A 13678-nucleotide genomic window follows, 5' to 3' on the forward strand; every position below is an offset into this window, starting at 1 on the left:
GAACACTAGGATAATATTAAAGAAAGGGAATCTTATTCTCACTCTTAAGCTGGGTAGTATTTTAAGATTAAGCAACGTTTAAATGGTCTTAACATGTCCCTTAAAATTACTCATACGACATGTATGCCAATTTGAATTTTGTCTACAAAGAATCTTTCTCCCATTGCTAACCTTGTCAATAATTGAAAGAATTGTTAAAGTAAAGTAGATCAAAGAACAAATGTTTGCTTTAATGTACGCCACCTAGATTAATACAACTTTTCATTAAAGTCAACAGTGCGTATAGGTAATAAAATTTTAAGCCAATACGCAGAGCATTTTTCTCAACCAATTTCTTTTGGTATGCTTTCAATCCCTCAATTCGTATTGCAAAATTACCCATTTCTATATAAATTTGGAGCACCCTACTGAACTCATAGCCCAAGCAAACATATCCTTTCCTTTCAAAACTCTTATTTTGGGCCAAATTTTCAAAAATGAACACCTTGCGAAAAATGAACACCCTTGTTCGCCTGAGATCGGTGGGTGGCGGAACATATAGACTCTATTCCGCTAAGGATCAGAAGCCAAAACCGCAGGAGAAGCCTAAGGAAAAGTCTGGGGAAAAGCCAAAATCTGGAGAAAAAGGAAATGAGAAAGGCAAAGGAGCGGGTGATCCTGCCAAGAAGACCACCAAGGTGACTATGATCAATGGCGAGGGCGTGGGACCCGAGATGATGGATGCAGTTCAGGAGGTTATGTGTGCCGTGAAGGCTCCCATCGAGTGGGACATTGTGGAGGAGTACATGGCCCCCGATAGCGAAGATGTCTCCTTAGGGGTTCTGGAGTCCCTGTGCGCCAACAAGGTGGGCATCAAGGGTCCCGTGGAGAGTCGCCACTGGCAGCGCCAGATCCGCAAGCAGTTTGCCCAGTTCGCCTACGTATCCCTATGCTCCAACATCAAGGGTTTGGACACGCCCTATGGAGATTTCGATGTGGTGATCATTCGGGATCAGATGGAGGGGGACTACTCCGGCATAGAGCACTCCGTGGTTCCTGGTGTAATGCAGACCATTAAAGTGAGCACCACGACGGGAGCAGCCAGGATTGCCCAATTTGTCTTCGACTATGCGATGAAACATCAGAGGAAAAAGATCACGGTGGCCCACAAGGCCAACATCATGCGGATGACGGATGGAAACTTCCTGGAGGCCATGCGAGCCGAGGCCGAGAAGCATGTGGAGAAGATTAAGTTTGAGGAACGCTACCTGGATACCTGCATCCTGAACATACTGATGAAGCCGCACAAATGCGATGTCATGGTCTCATCGAGCATGTACGGGGATGTGATGAGGGTTTTAGCGGGCGGAATGATGGGAGTGTCTGGCATATGTCCTGGTTACTCCGTGAGTAATCTCGGAACCGTTTTCGACTCCCGGATGAAAGCGTGCCACGCCCTGGCGGGCAAGGATAAGGCCAATCCCACGGGACCACTGCTGTGTGCCGCCCTGATGCTGCGTCACTTGAAGATGGACCAGCAGGCGGATCAGGTGGAGTGTGCCATTCGCACTGTCTATAAGGACAGCGATATTCGCACCGAGGATGTGGGCGGCAAGGCCAAGTGCTCCGAGTTCGTCAAGGCCGTCTGCGGTTGTCTCGATAAGGCGAAGTAATGGGCTCAGGTAGTATGGACTTTGTTCCCTTAAATAGTATGGACTTTCTGCAATGGTATTACATGTCTCGAAATTAACATTAAAAACAATTCAGCTAATAAATATGTATTGAAAACCAATATTTCCTATCTTAATAATACTATTTTTTTTAAAACTTGTTGGACGCAATTTTAAGAACTATTAGCTATGAAGTCTTTGAAAATAGATGACAATATTAATGGTAATTGTGATAGAAATATTAATCAATTATATTAATTTATAGACCTAGATAATGTCAAAAGGTTTAAATAATGGCTAGTTCTATTAATTAAACTTTTTATTCATATTTAAGATTGTTTCAATTTTGTAATTGTAGATGATCTGATCTGATCTTTCCATTTCTTATCTTTTAAATAACGATCGGAATTAAATTTAACTTTTTTCTTAATTTGTGATTATTTTTTGGAAGCAGGAGGCTAATAAAATTATGAATTTAAGGAAAAACACGGGTAGTAATTAAATTTCTAAAGGACGTTCTTTTTTCGGATCTTTTAATATAATAATCACAATGAAAGTGCTGTCATTTTATCACAGTGTATCTTTATGGCCCAGGCGCATACATTGTGACAACTGGCTTTCTTTGGCGGGAAACTATCGGCGAACTAAACACATTTATAATATGTAATTACCTCGCATTTAATTCACTCGCTTCGCTGGGGTCATAAAAGTCGCAATTCGCTTGGCTATCGCTTTGCCGGTCGCAGTCGTATATTTATATAGCCCCGTGCTCTCTGGTCTTTCAGTTCTCGGTACCCAGTTTCCAGATCTCTGGTGCTAGCAGTGCATTTCGGCAGATTTATGGCCGTCCGGCATTAACCGCCGCAGATGCCAGCTGCAGTTTCCTTTGCCTTGCCGCTTTTTCGGCTCTTAATTAAGTTGCATTTCGAGTCCTGCCACGTGGAGCGCCGAAGGACGAGGATGGAGGGGGATGTCATGGTGCACTCTCTGATAATAAAAGCACATGTTGACATCTGCCCACAGTGTCAGGCGGCCATTATGCACCTATTCGCCGTTTTTCGGGCGGGGAATCTTTTAGTGTCGCTTAAGCTTTTTACACATTTTCGTTTATGGCCGCTGCCATTTCGCTCCAGGTCCTTTTCCCCCAGCCAGGACGTGCTGTCAAGGCTGCCTGCCTATTGGTCCTTGGCCCCAAAGGGACGCCTTGTTTCGCCAAATTGGAATGCCATAAAAATACGAAGGTATGCTCTCTGTATGCCTGCTTATTTAAAAATCATCTGAGAAAACTGTGAAGGAAAAGGGCAGCTTATTTCTGCTGTCACTGCGGCTTCCCCTTCCACTTCCACTTTTCCTTCTGCTCCTGACTCGTGTTCCATTTGAGCCTTGGCATCGCCTCGTATCCTTTTTGCAATCCCTTTTTCCTCCCATGGCGCCCCTTCGTATCTGGTGTTTGTCTGCGTCGACTTCCGTTTCCGGTTGCACGCTCGCCATTGTTTCACCCCTTTTTATGACTTCTGGCGCACATGATTCCAATGCTGAGTCCTCCTTCGTTTTGTTGGCTTTTGATGAATTTTTATTAAAAGCAAATGGCCAATGCACCAAAATGGAAATCCAAATCAAAGCGAAATGGCCAGTATGCTGTTGAATGAAAATGTCCATTCAATTTTTGGCCCATGCAGCCGTTACGAATGCGAAAAATCCAAAAAAAAAACAAAGGTGTCCTTGCAGAATTTTGATATGCAGGCACTCACTCCCCTGCTGATTTAATCAAATGGCTTAAACTCGTTGGAGCCCAACAAATGTTTGTATAGAGGACTAGTATTTATTTCTTTGTTTTTCGATGGCGCAACCTTTGACCTTCTAGGAACTTTTTTTTTTGTTACTTCGACTCCAGTCAGTTGGAAGTTTGTTTGTTTCCTCCCAAGGCAACGAACTGCGAATAGGAAGCGGAGGACCTTGGAGCCTTGGACCTTTACCAAATAGCAAAATTTCAGCGAATTAAGCGGGTTGCGACACAATTAACCCCTTGAAATCGCTGACAGTTGCCAGGCGGCGGAATGCTTTGGTAATTTGGCCCGCGGGCATCATTTGCACAATTCCCCAAGATAAGGCTGACCATTGAGTGGTGGGTGGTGGCCCTTTTGGAAACCTTGAGTCAGTTTTTGGTTACATGGGCAACGGCTTGAAGTGATTTGATTTAATCATCGACGCGTAGGCCAGGATAACGAGTGGCAATGAATTATTCATTGGCGGCCAACAACATAAATAGCCTTGGCAGCCACTCTTTCCTGCCAAGAAGTCCATCACGCTTCCAAGTAAATTTAAATCTCCGCATTTTAATTGACTTATCAAATCTGCTAACCGAATTAGAAATTAGTTATGTCCGGTGGGGTTTCTGAATAACTTTCAGGAACATTTAAATTTATAAAGTGTAATCGGAAATAAATTAAAAGCATTAACAATTCTTCAAATTTAAAAGTCAGTTCATCGGAACTTTCAACAAATAAAAATTAAATAAAAATATCAATATCAAATATAAATTTTCCAAGGATTATACAGGAAATAGGTCTTAAAAATATTTACAAAATTCCATATTCTATTCCAAAATTTCAATTCCATTCCAAATTTTATTTTCAATCCATTCGAGTTTGTTCTCTATAAAAAATGTGACTATTAATCAAACTTCCTTGGTCAATAGTCACAAAGATATGTCTACACCTTAACAGTTTCTTATTTGGCATTTCTTCGGTTTTTTGCTTATCCACCTATAGAACTAAAAACTAGAAAAATTTTACTTCAGCAAAACACACATGCGAAAAAGCGTGGAGAATTCTCCAGGGAAGCAGAAAAGTAACAATTCAATTAACCTTCTCTTTGCAGCCACCCCTCGTTTCCGTTTCCGTTTCCGTTGCCATTTGTTTCATGTTTCGTGTTTCATGTTTTTGGCCAAGAGCAGAGTCATAAGCCAACAGTAAACATTTGCGACATTAGCGATGAACATTTTTAGCAGCTCCCGCAGCTCTGAAATTGCTCTGCGATGATACATTGCCGGCAGCGGTGCAATTAAGAGTGCCACCGACCAGGACCAGACCACCTGAATCCCGAATGTCCTGGATCACCGGGATCCCCTGCCTTATAGAGCTGAGAGCTTCATGTAATAAACAACGGAAATGGCGAATGGCATAATGGCGTTCGAGTTGACAGCGGAACACTGAAACAGTAATTGCATGTAAACATCGTTTGTGAGCGGTGGTGCATTGTGTTTTTCGGTGGTGCAAGTGCACTTGCCTGTGGCGATGGCATAATTAGTGAGTGAGTGGGTGGTTGGGTTGATTAAAGCCGACCTTCGACCTCGCAGGATCGGGTGTCCTCTGCAGATAAAGACTCTGGCCGCCACGTCACTCAGTTAAGAGAGAAATCGGAGCCTTCCAGCTCCGCGCCCATCAATCACACAATTACCTCTGGCCGCCGAGTCAAGGGTCTTGAGTCCATTCAGCGGGATCTGTTAACTCCTCGTCCTCTGGCTAAAATGGTTGGAGTGGTTTGGCATTGTAGGGTATTGTATGATAAGGCTGCCAGCAATCCAAGCGAAACAAATCCGAAATCAACTCGTGCGTTGGCCAAACGTCAATCATTTTTGGATTAGCCTCTGAAAGTGTTTAAATTTTAGCTCGGAAATTGGGCCACCTGGACTGAGACAACCATTTCATTTAAGACATTAGGCATTAATACTAAAATTTGTTACTAAGCGGTTTATTAAAAATATTCGTATACTAAAAATATGTAATTTTCATACAACAAATATATATTATTTAATAAGAATTTCGACCTGATTATGCTAAAACTTGCCAATTCCTTTTACTTTACCTGAAAAAAAATGTTCTTTGGGAAAAGACAAGATAATATCATGTGAGTAGTCCAAGTTTAATTAACAATTGTTTACTTAGTAATTGTACTTTTATAACTAAAACAAAGTAACACACTTTTTCTAAAATAATAATAATAATAAATAAATAATTTGTATTAATCATAGAACATCTTTAGTATTTTAATTTAATTTATCGATGCTTAAAGAATTTCTTTACAAAGTCTGCCTATGTCTTTGTAAAACAAACAATTATCAAATGTTGACTGAAATGTTAGCTCTAACATCTAAACTTTTTAAGTATCTACAAGCCTCTTGATTTAATCTAAGTTACTTGGAAACGCCAAAACGTTTTCTAAGCGGCTGCATTAAACTTTAGCTTCCATTGCCGCAGAATAATGCCGGGGATTCCCACAAACTCCCAGCGGCAAATTCAAATGTGGAGCCAGCGATTTCAGCAATTTGCCACTGAATTCACGAGGGGCTTGTGGCAGCCGCAGACGATGGATGCGGAGATGCAGATGGAGAAGGCGACGAGTCCTGGAATCCCGCAGCTGAAAAGATGTCCTGTGGGCGTGGCCAGTGGCAAAAGCAGGCCGATTGTGCTTATGTTTATGCCCCTTTATTTACGACTTAAAACTTGAATAATTTACGATGGCGACGATGGCGCGCCAAGAATGCAGTGCAATAGCCAAAGGGATGGGACATTTAGGAAATCCACCCCCAAACTTCAACCAAAAACAGGACATGCTACATTGAATTTGGCCTGGTCATCCAAGTTTTTTGCATAACCCCTGAAATTGCAGCGAAATCGAGCAGATTGTGCCGCATGCGGCGGAAACAGCGGTTGTGATAGCGTTGAATGCAACCGGAAACACAAAACGCCACCATCGACCGGAAGGTAAATTATTGCAATCGGACTGCCAGACATTTTCATTTCCATTCGCATTTCCATAAACGTAAATTGCTGCAGTCCCTGTGACAAAAGGTGTTCATATACCAAAGAGGATCAGGCCGGGGATTGGCCTTTTCGCACGGAAATTCGCCATTATTCGGACTTTGGTAACCGGAAAACCACGTTGAGAGCTGCTTTCAAACGTGGTTAAATGGCTATTCAAAATAAAGTTTGGTTCGTTTGCCGGTTTAATTGACTAATTTATTTACTGTGCTTTCATTAAGATCTTAGTGATAGCTTACTAACAATTTATCAGTATTACTGTCTGGTCCTAAAGGTATTAATAGTCAATGGCAGTAGCTATGCTGAATTATTCTAGATAAATAATGAATTATAACTACATATATTTGAACAGAACCCTATCTTATCTACCCTCTAGTTTCATTTAATTAAAAAGATAGAGAGAAAGCCCATGTGGATATAATTCTTATGAAAGATTAGACTTAAGTTCAAGGGAATTTTAAAATGGGACTCTTCTAACATTCAAAACATAATCTAAAAACGAATTTGAATTTTAGTTAATAAGAATTAATAGCAAACAGTCTTAATTAAAAGGAACAAACAATTCAAAAGATATCTATAAGCATAATCTAAAAAATGTAAAGTTTAATTATCTTTTTTTTACCAAATACAGGTAAGGCATTTTAAAAGTATTACATAAAATATTATTAAAAGCTAATGGGCTTGATTTCCTGGAAAAGGTCGCGCGCCTGGCTCCTCATGACCTTTCCATTCGCGTTCTTGGGGAACTTCTCCACGAAGATGACACCGGCATTCAGCTGCTTGTAGTCCACCACCACCCGCTGGGCCACGTGGTCGATGATCTTCTGTTCCTCGATCTCGGCGCCCTCCTTCTTGATGATCAGGGCTCCGGCAGCATCGCCATATCTCGCATCCCGGACACCCACCACACAGACGTGCTCCACCTCCGGCAGCTCGGCGATGATCTGCTCGATCTCGTTGGGCCAATAGTGCTTGGACTTGTACTTCAGCAGATCCTTCTTGCGGTCCACCAGATACAGGTTGTTGTCCTCATCGAAGTAGCCCAGATCGCCAAGGTTGATCCAGCCATCCTGGAGAGTGACTGCCGTGTCCTCGGGATTCGCCACATAGCCCTCCCACTTCAGACCAATATCGATGAGCACTTCGCCCGTTTGATTCACGCCCAGCTGCTGGCCATCCTCGCCAATGACCTTGATTCTCATGCCGGGCGAAAGTCTGCCCACCGAGCACTCCAGAGAATGATCAATATTGATGGTCACCACACCCGTCTCTGTGGTTCCGTAGGAGAACATCACCAGGGACTTGGGCATCAGTTCCTGAGCCCTGCGAAGAAGAGCCAAAGATATCCATCCACCGATCACAAAGGATATGCTCACGGGCGCCAGCTTCTCGGGAGTGGCCAGTGGACTGGAATAGAGCTCGTAGGCCTGCCATGGGGCCAAAGCCAGGCAGTTGGACTTGTACTTGTTGATCAAATAGAGGGCTGTTTCGGCACTGAAGGTCTTGTTGGAAATGATGCGAGTGAAGCCACAAATGAGATTCATTACGGTAATCGAGAATCCGGTCATCCAGTCAATGGTGGCACTGGTGTACAGCACGTCGTCACTGGTGCACAGTCTACATGGGGTTGGAATATGGGTTAGGTGGGGCTTTCTTTAAGGGATTCTTCAAAACTCACGAGTTGGTCGATGCAATGTGGCGGTGGGAGAGGGCCACTGCTTTGGGCAAACCGGATGTGCCAGAGGAGCACAGAACCACGGCGGTTTGGTCGCCACCAGAGGCCAAGGTAGCGGGTCTAGAATGGGATAATAATGATTAATTTAACCTATAAATAGTAAAAAAAATTATATAATATCTATAGAGCTTTAACTAACAGATCTAATATATTATTCTCAATCACAAAAAATATTAGCAATCAACAGAACAATGCAAAAAAGTCATATAACAATCAACATATTTTGTCTTGTGCAATTTAAAAATCTATAAGTTATTCAATATTTGTTGTCTAAGGATGTGTTATCAGAAAACAGAAAAGGGTAATATACAAATTAAATGATTTTTTAAGATAACAATCCAAAACCTAAACATCCAAATATTTGTTATTAAAATGTATTAAAAATTTAAATGTTCCTATTATTAGATAGGTATTTATCTACATGCCAAACATTTTTGAAATCTGATCATTCATTAAAAAGTTATAACCAAATAAAATTAAATATTTTGCAATTCAATCGCGATTGCACACCACATGCAAATAAGCTGTTTTCACTAATATTCCCTTGTTTTTTAAGTGTGCTACTGAAACTTAGTAATCAATAGAAAATTAGATGAACAGTGAAAAAGTGGTCATACTCAAATAAACTAATTTTTTAGCTCCAGGTTAAAGCTTAATGTAATTATAAAAATTACTTTTGGGTGATAATAAATATAAGTTCTAATTAAATAATCTGTTTGTTAGTATTTCTTATAATTTAAAATATTACATAAAATACTACGTTCCTAAAATCCCTTACCTACATATGATCGTTGGCCAGTTAAAATTGCACTAAATCGGGAGTACTCACACATAGATCTTCTCGGCGGGATGGGGCTTAACCAGGTCCTCGATGCTGGTCACGCCCTCCACTTTTCCCGTGAGTGTGATCAGCTTGGGGGACCACTCCTTTGTGATCTCCTTGATGCGCTCGTAGTCGGATCCATCGATGAACATGATCTTGGGCTTGGTCACCTCGTAGAGGCCCTTGACAATGGCCGGCTCCCTCGAGTAGTTGACGGCATGGAAGGGCGTGGCTTGGAAGAAGCAGGCGGTGACCAAGGGGATCACAAAGGTGCTGGAGTTGGCGATGATACCGACGCGATCGTCTTGGGTCAGGCCCTCGCTCTTGAAGAACAGAGCAATCCGGGTGGCATAGGCCAGCATGTCGGCGTTAGTCAGAACGGTGCCATCGTCGTCGGTGATCTACTTTTATATAATCGAGCTCATCAGACTCCAAAGTCCCTAGGCTCCAGGGGTTACGCAATCGTTTACCTGAATCACATTGGTGGGCCAGCAGCGCAGCGAACTGAAGATGATCTGACCTATCGATGCGTCACGGTGATACATCTTGGGCCTCGGCGCGCCGCTCCAGATCTTCGTCTCCTTGTTGAAGAAGGTGGGGTATACCGCCTTGGTCGGCATTTTGCTAGTCCAATTTTAATTCGCTACTGAGTGGCCAGACCCCTTACATTGTCTTTTATATCGCCCTGATGGGTCGCTTATCATATCAATTAAGCACACCAATCGGCACACGCGCGGAGTCCAAAGTTTAGCCAAAATAAGTAAAAGATTTATGGTAACATCAGCTGATTTTTGTTGTGGGCTCACCTAATCTAATTCGAGCCAATTTTTTTAATTTCCGCTTAAAGAGGAGGGAGTGACTTCCGTATTTTATGGGCCCTGGCAACGACGCGTGCCGGGAACGCCTTCGAAAGGTAGATGAACATACCATGACTAAGTCCGAAACTGAAAACTAAAAAATTAGAGAAGTATTGATAGTAAAGGGTGTTTTTTAGAGGTATAGAACTTAAAATTTTAATAAAACAACGATAGATTATTCGATAGACATGAATTGTTTTTTATTCAAAAGATAATCTTGTGGCATTACATTTTAAATATGATTTCTGACATATGACCCCCACGGCTGGCTCGGATGTAGTCCAACATTTGTGGCGGTATATCGGAAATAACACGGCGAATGTTGTCTTCCAAAGGGTCAAGCGTTTGTGGCTTATCCGAATAGACCAATGACTTTACATAGCCCCACATAAAGTAGTCTAGCGGTGTTAAATCACAAGATCTTGGAAACCAAATCACAGGTCCAAAACGTGAAATTAGGCGATACGTATTCCGCATAGAACCATTATTTTCAAAATAAAATTGCATGGAGTGAGTCTATTCATGATGAATTGCCAAACCAAACTGCAAATGAATTACTAGACAGCTGTTAAATCGGTCGCCACCTTGAACAGTAATGCCAACTTAAAGTTCTATTTTTCTAAAAAAACACCCTTTATATTTCAAATGGTAAAAAAATAGTTGCATAGCAAATAAAGTATGAAAGAAATTATCTACAAATTATGATATTAAAATATTTTAGGATTTTTCAAGCATTGTAAGAGTACCTAACTTACTTATGTATTACAGGTCTGTGTCTTAATTATTACAAATATTTTATTATTTTTAAGGCTTCTTATTACATTTAAATAAGCAAAAATAAGTATGTAAAAAATTTTTAACGAATTTTTGGGAAGACAATATACATATTTACCACCAAGATTTAGAATTAAGTTTATAAAATGTAAAAAGAACAATTACCTAAGGCAAACTTAATATTTAATTTTATATTTTGCTTAAAAATGTCTTCTTTTATAAGTCAAAAGCCATCAAAAGCCCTAGAATGTGTTATTTGAGTTCTCCGAAACTATTTTGTCTACTTAAACTTAACTTAAATGTAGCTCTGGCTGCCTTCATGGGGCTCACAGAAATAGTTCCTCTTAAATGAACTCAACGCTGGCATTTTATTATGGTTGTAATATTTTTGGGGCGGGGCCACGCCCTGTTGCGCTATTTGCATTGTGTGTGTGTCGGCGCCCCACAAACGCGGGTGCCATTTCCACCTCCCAAAAGTTCCGGGAGTTCGTAGTTCCGCAGCATGCATATATTAACATGAAATTACAGACAGAGCGGCCAAAAAGCGAGCAAAATAGTTTAAAGTGTTTCTGAATTTGTTTGGCAAAATGAGCAGGGCACGGGGTGAAAATGCAGAATGCACAAGGAAAAGGACCCGGAAAAGCACCCGGACAAGATGCTCCCGACGATTGGCATGCAAATAGAGCGAGGAGAGCGAGTTTCCACCTCCGGAAAATGCATCTTAAAGCTTTAAGACCCCCAAGATTTTCGGGGGCAGGACAAGCTCATGTACCGTTTCGATTCGATTCCGATTTGATTGGCGGTTTTGGCCGTCCATTCTGGCGGATTCCCTCAAAGCGGTCGCTTTGCCTGCTCAGCCGTGACAAGGGGTGTCAGTTAATAATGCGCATTATAATGAGATGACGCCCCCGACAACCACGCCCCCGACAGCCACGCCCACTCCAGCCACGCCCACTCCAGCCCCCGAAATGCATACTCCCATAAGGTGATCACACCGCAAGTTTGCCGTATTGATGAGATGTAGCAGCCAGGCAGTCAATATGTATCATATCGCAGCGGGCTTAATTAATTAACATCACTCCTAGTGCAAGTTGTTACATAATTGAATCAGCAGTCGATGCCTGATAAGGAAATACAATAATTCCCTAGCTTATCTCTATGCGTCACCAACATTTTCTGAATGAACGGGCTTATGGGGTTTTAGAACCCTATCTGCGATAAGTCAGCTTGAATACCAGGATGGCTAAAAATGATATCTCAAGTGCAAAGTCTTACCTAAATGCACCGGCTTTCGATGCCTGATAGGGAATACTATTCTGTTACAATTTATCTCTGTTATTTTCTGAATGAACAATACGCTTTCTTGATAAGGTTTAAAAATGTGCGATAAGTAGACAGTGAAATTAATTGGATTGGGTTAGTTATCTATCTATAATATAATATGTAAATAGTAGAGTTATCAGGTCGAGCACTACCCACCATGAAATTAAAATATAAAACAGAAATTGTTCTTTTAGTTCAAAATGAAAGTATCTTTAATTTTTAGGAATTTTATAGATTGTATATTGTTTCCAAAAGAAAGGATGATGAGGTAACTTTTAACTTCTAATAATCATATTTTATCTTATGAGAAGTGGTCACGAATTTTTGAGAAAAGTAACTGTTACTGTTTTTTTTATTCAGGAGCTTAGAAATATATTAATATGATATGATATTTTAAAGTGTAAAGTTAGATGGAGGATATAAATCATGAAATTTTATTAACAGTAAATAATTCGTTTTAAAAATCTTATTCATTTTAATTTTCCCAAATCGTTTAATTTGTTTTAAAAAAGCGTTAAGTTTACCAGTTTAAGGTCCAAAAAATTTTATAGATAGGGATCACAAATATTAGTTTTTAAGTAATAATAATCTCATTAAATATTCTAATTAGTCAGAAATGCTTAAAAGTGTGAAATTGAAATTTTATATGTTGAGATATGACCTAAAATATCAAAGATCTAATAGAATGTTTTCTAAGGAATATTCTCTCATAAATTTCTTTTCTTCAAATGAAAATATTTTCCCCATTGTATTCAAAGCAGCCTGCAACTTTTTGTGCCGGCGTTCTGCGGTCAGTGTCCCTGACCTTAGACAATCGCCAAGCTCTCGTGGGGTTGAAAAAAGCGCTGGATTTGCGTTCGGGGGCGTTATCGCGCTTATCACACTTGTTGGAGGTCCACGTGGCACGTGTTCGATGTGTTTTGGCCGAGTGGAACTGTCATAAATCTTGCATACGCCCCGTGGACATGCGCACGATGGGTTCCGATTCCACGGCGTACCCCAAACATCGCACCATTCATAAAAAGCGGCGATGTTTGCCTGCCGAGGACTCGGATGCAGGATACTGGATACGATGCTGCATAGCCGATGATGGCAGGAACCGGGCCAACAGTCTGCTGTCTGGGGACTTGGACACGCTCAGGCAGTTTGCGGTGATTCCTTCGACGAGGCGGTTGCAAGCTCTTGGCTCTCGAGTTGGTCGGATTATCACTATTGTCTCGAAAAGTTGGGAAAGCTGATGCGTTGAGGAGATCGACTGGCGACCACACGAATTAGCCACAGATAAGGGCCTAACATATTGCCAAACTAGTCTATGCGGTTAGCAGAAAGTTTCCCTCAAGTGTTGTTAAGTGCTGCAAAGTTGGCCGTGATAGTTAAGTGCGCTCTCGTAACTGAAACTCAGCCCATTCGCTTGCCTTTAGAAAGTTTTTTTGGCCTCTAACTCTTCACAAGCTCCGTTCTTTCCGGCCTGTCAAAATGTTTTGGCCCGAACTTTTCACCCTCGGCCCCAACAATTGAAGTTTTGACAACAGAATTTAGTTAAGCAAAGCTGCCGCTGCGGTTTCATATTCCCTTCCGGCTGAACTGCAGAGTGGAGTCTCTGGAAAAAATAGAGGAGGAGATTGCCGTGCACTTTTTGCAGCCTTTCGATCCCAGTTTGGTTAACTACGTGAACCGCCAGCAAAGTGAACAGA

The 13678-nt window shown here is 41.4% G+C and overlaps 2 protein-coding genes across 2 annotated transcripts; one reads left to right on the forward strand and one right to left on the reverse strand.

Moving 5' to 3' along the window:
- Nucleotides 1–226: 226 nt before the first annotated feature.
- On the forward strand, nt 227–1758 carry LOC119550640 (probable isocitrate dehydrogenase [NAD] subunit alpha, mitochondrial). The gene has a single exon (XM_037859478.1). It carries the CDS (start codon nt 477–479, stop codon nt 1650–1652), a length of 1176 nt encoding a protein of 391 aa, XP_037715406.1. The 5' UTR covers nt 227–476; the 3' UTR covers nt 1653–1758.
- Nucleotides 1759–7055: 5297 nt separating this feature from the next.
- Nucleotides 7056–9663, reverse strand: LOC119550480 (luciferin 4-monooxygenase). Its single transcript, XM_037859169.1, has 4 exons — nt 9501–9663; nt 9037–9431; nt 8151–8267; nt 7056–8089 (listed from the first exon to the last, which is right to left on the reverse strand). The coding sequence occupies exons 1-4, from the start codon at nt 9648–9650 to the stop codon at nt 7138–7140; spliced, it is 1614 nt and encodes a 537-aa protein (XP_037715097.1). The 5' UTR covers nt 9651–9663; the 3' UTR covers nt 7056–7137.
- Nucleotides 9664–13678: the final 4015 nt, after the last annotated feature.

This window comes from Drosophila subpulchrella, chromosome 2R (assembly GCF_014743375.2).
Source record: "Drosophila subpulchrella strain 33 F10 #4 breed RU33 chromosome 2R, RU_Dsub_v1.1 Primary Assembly, whole genome shotgun sequence".
Lineage (NCBI taxonomy): Eukaryota > Metazoa > Arthropoda > Insecta > Diptera > Drosophilidae > Drosophila > Drosophila subpulchrella.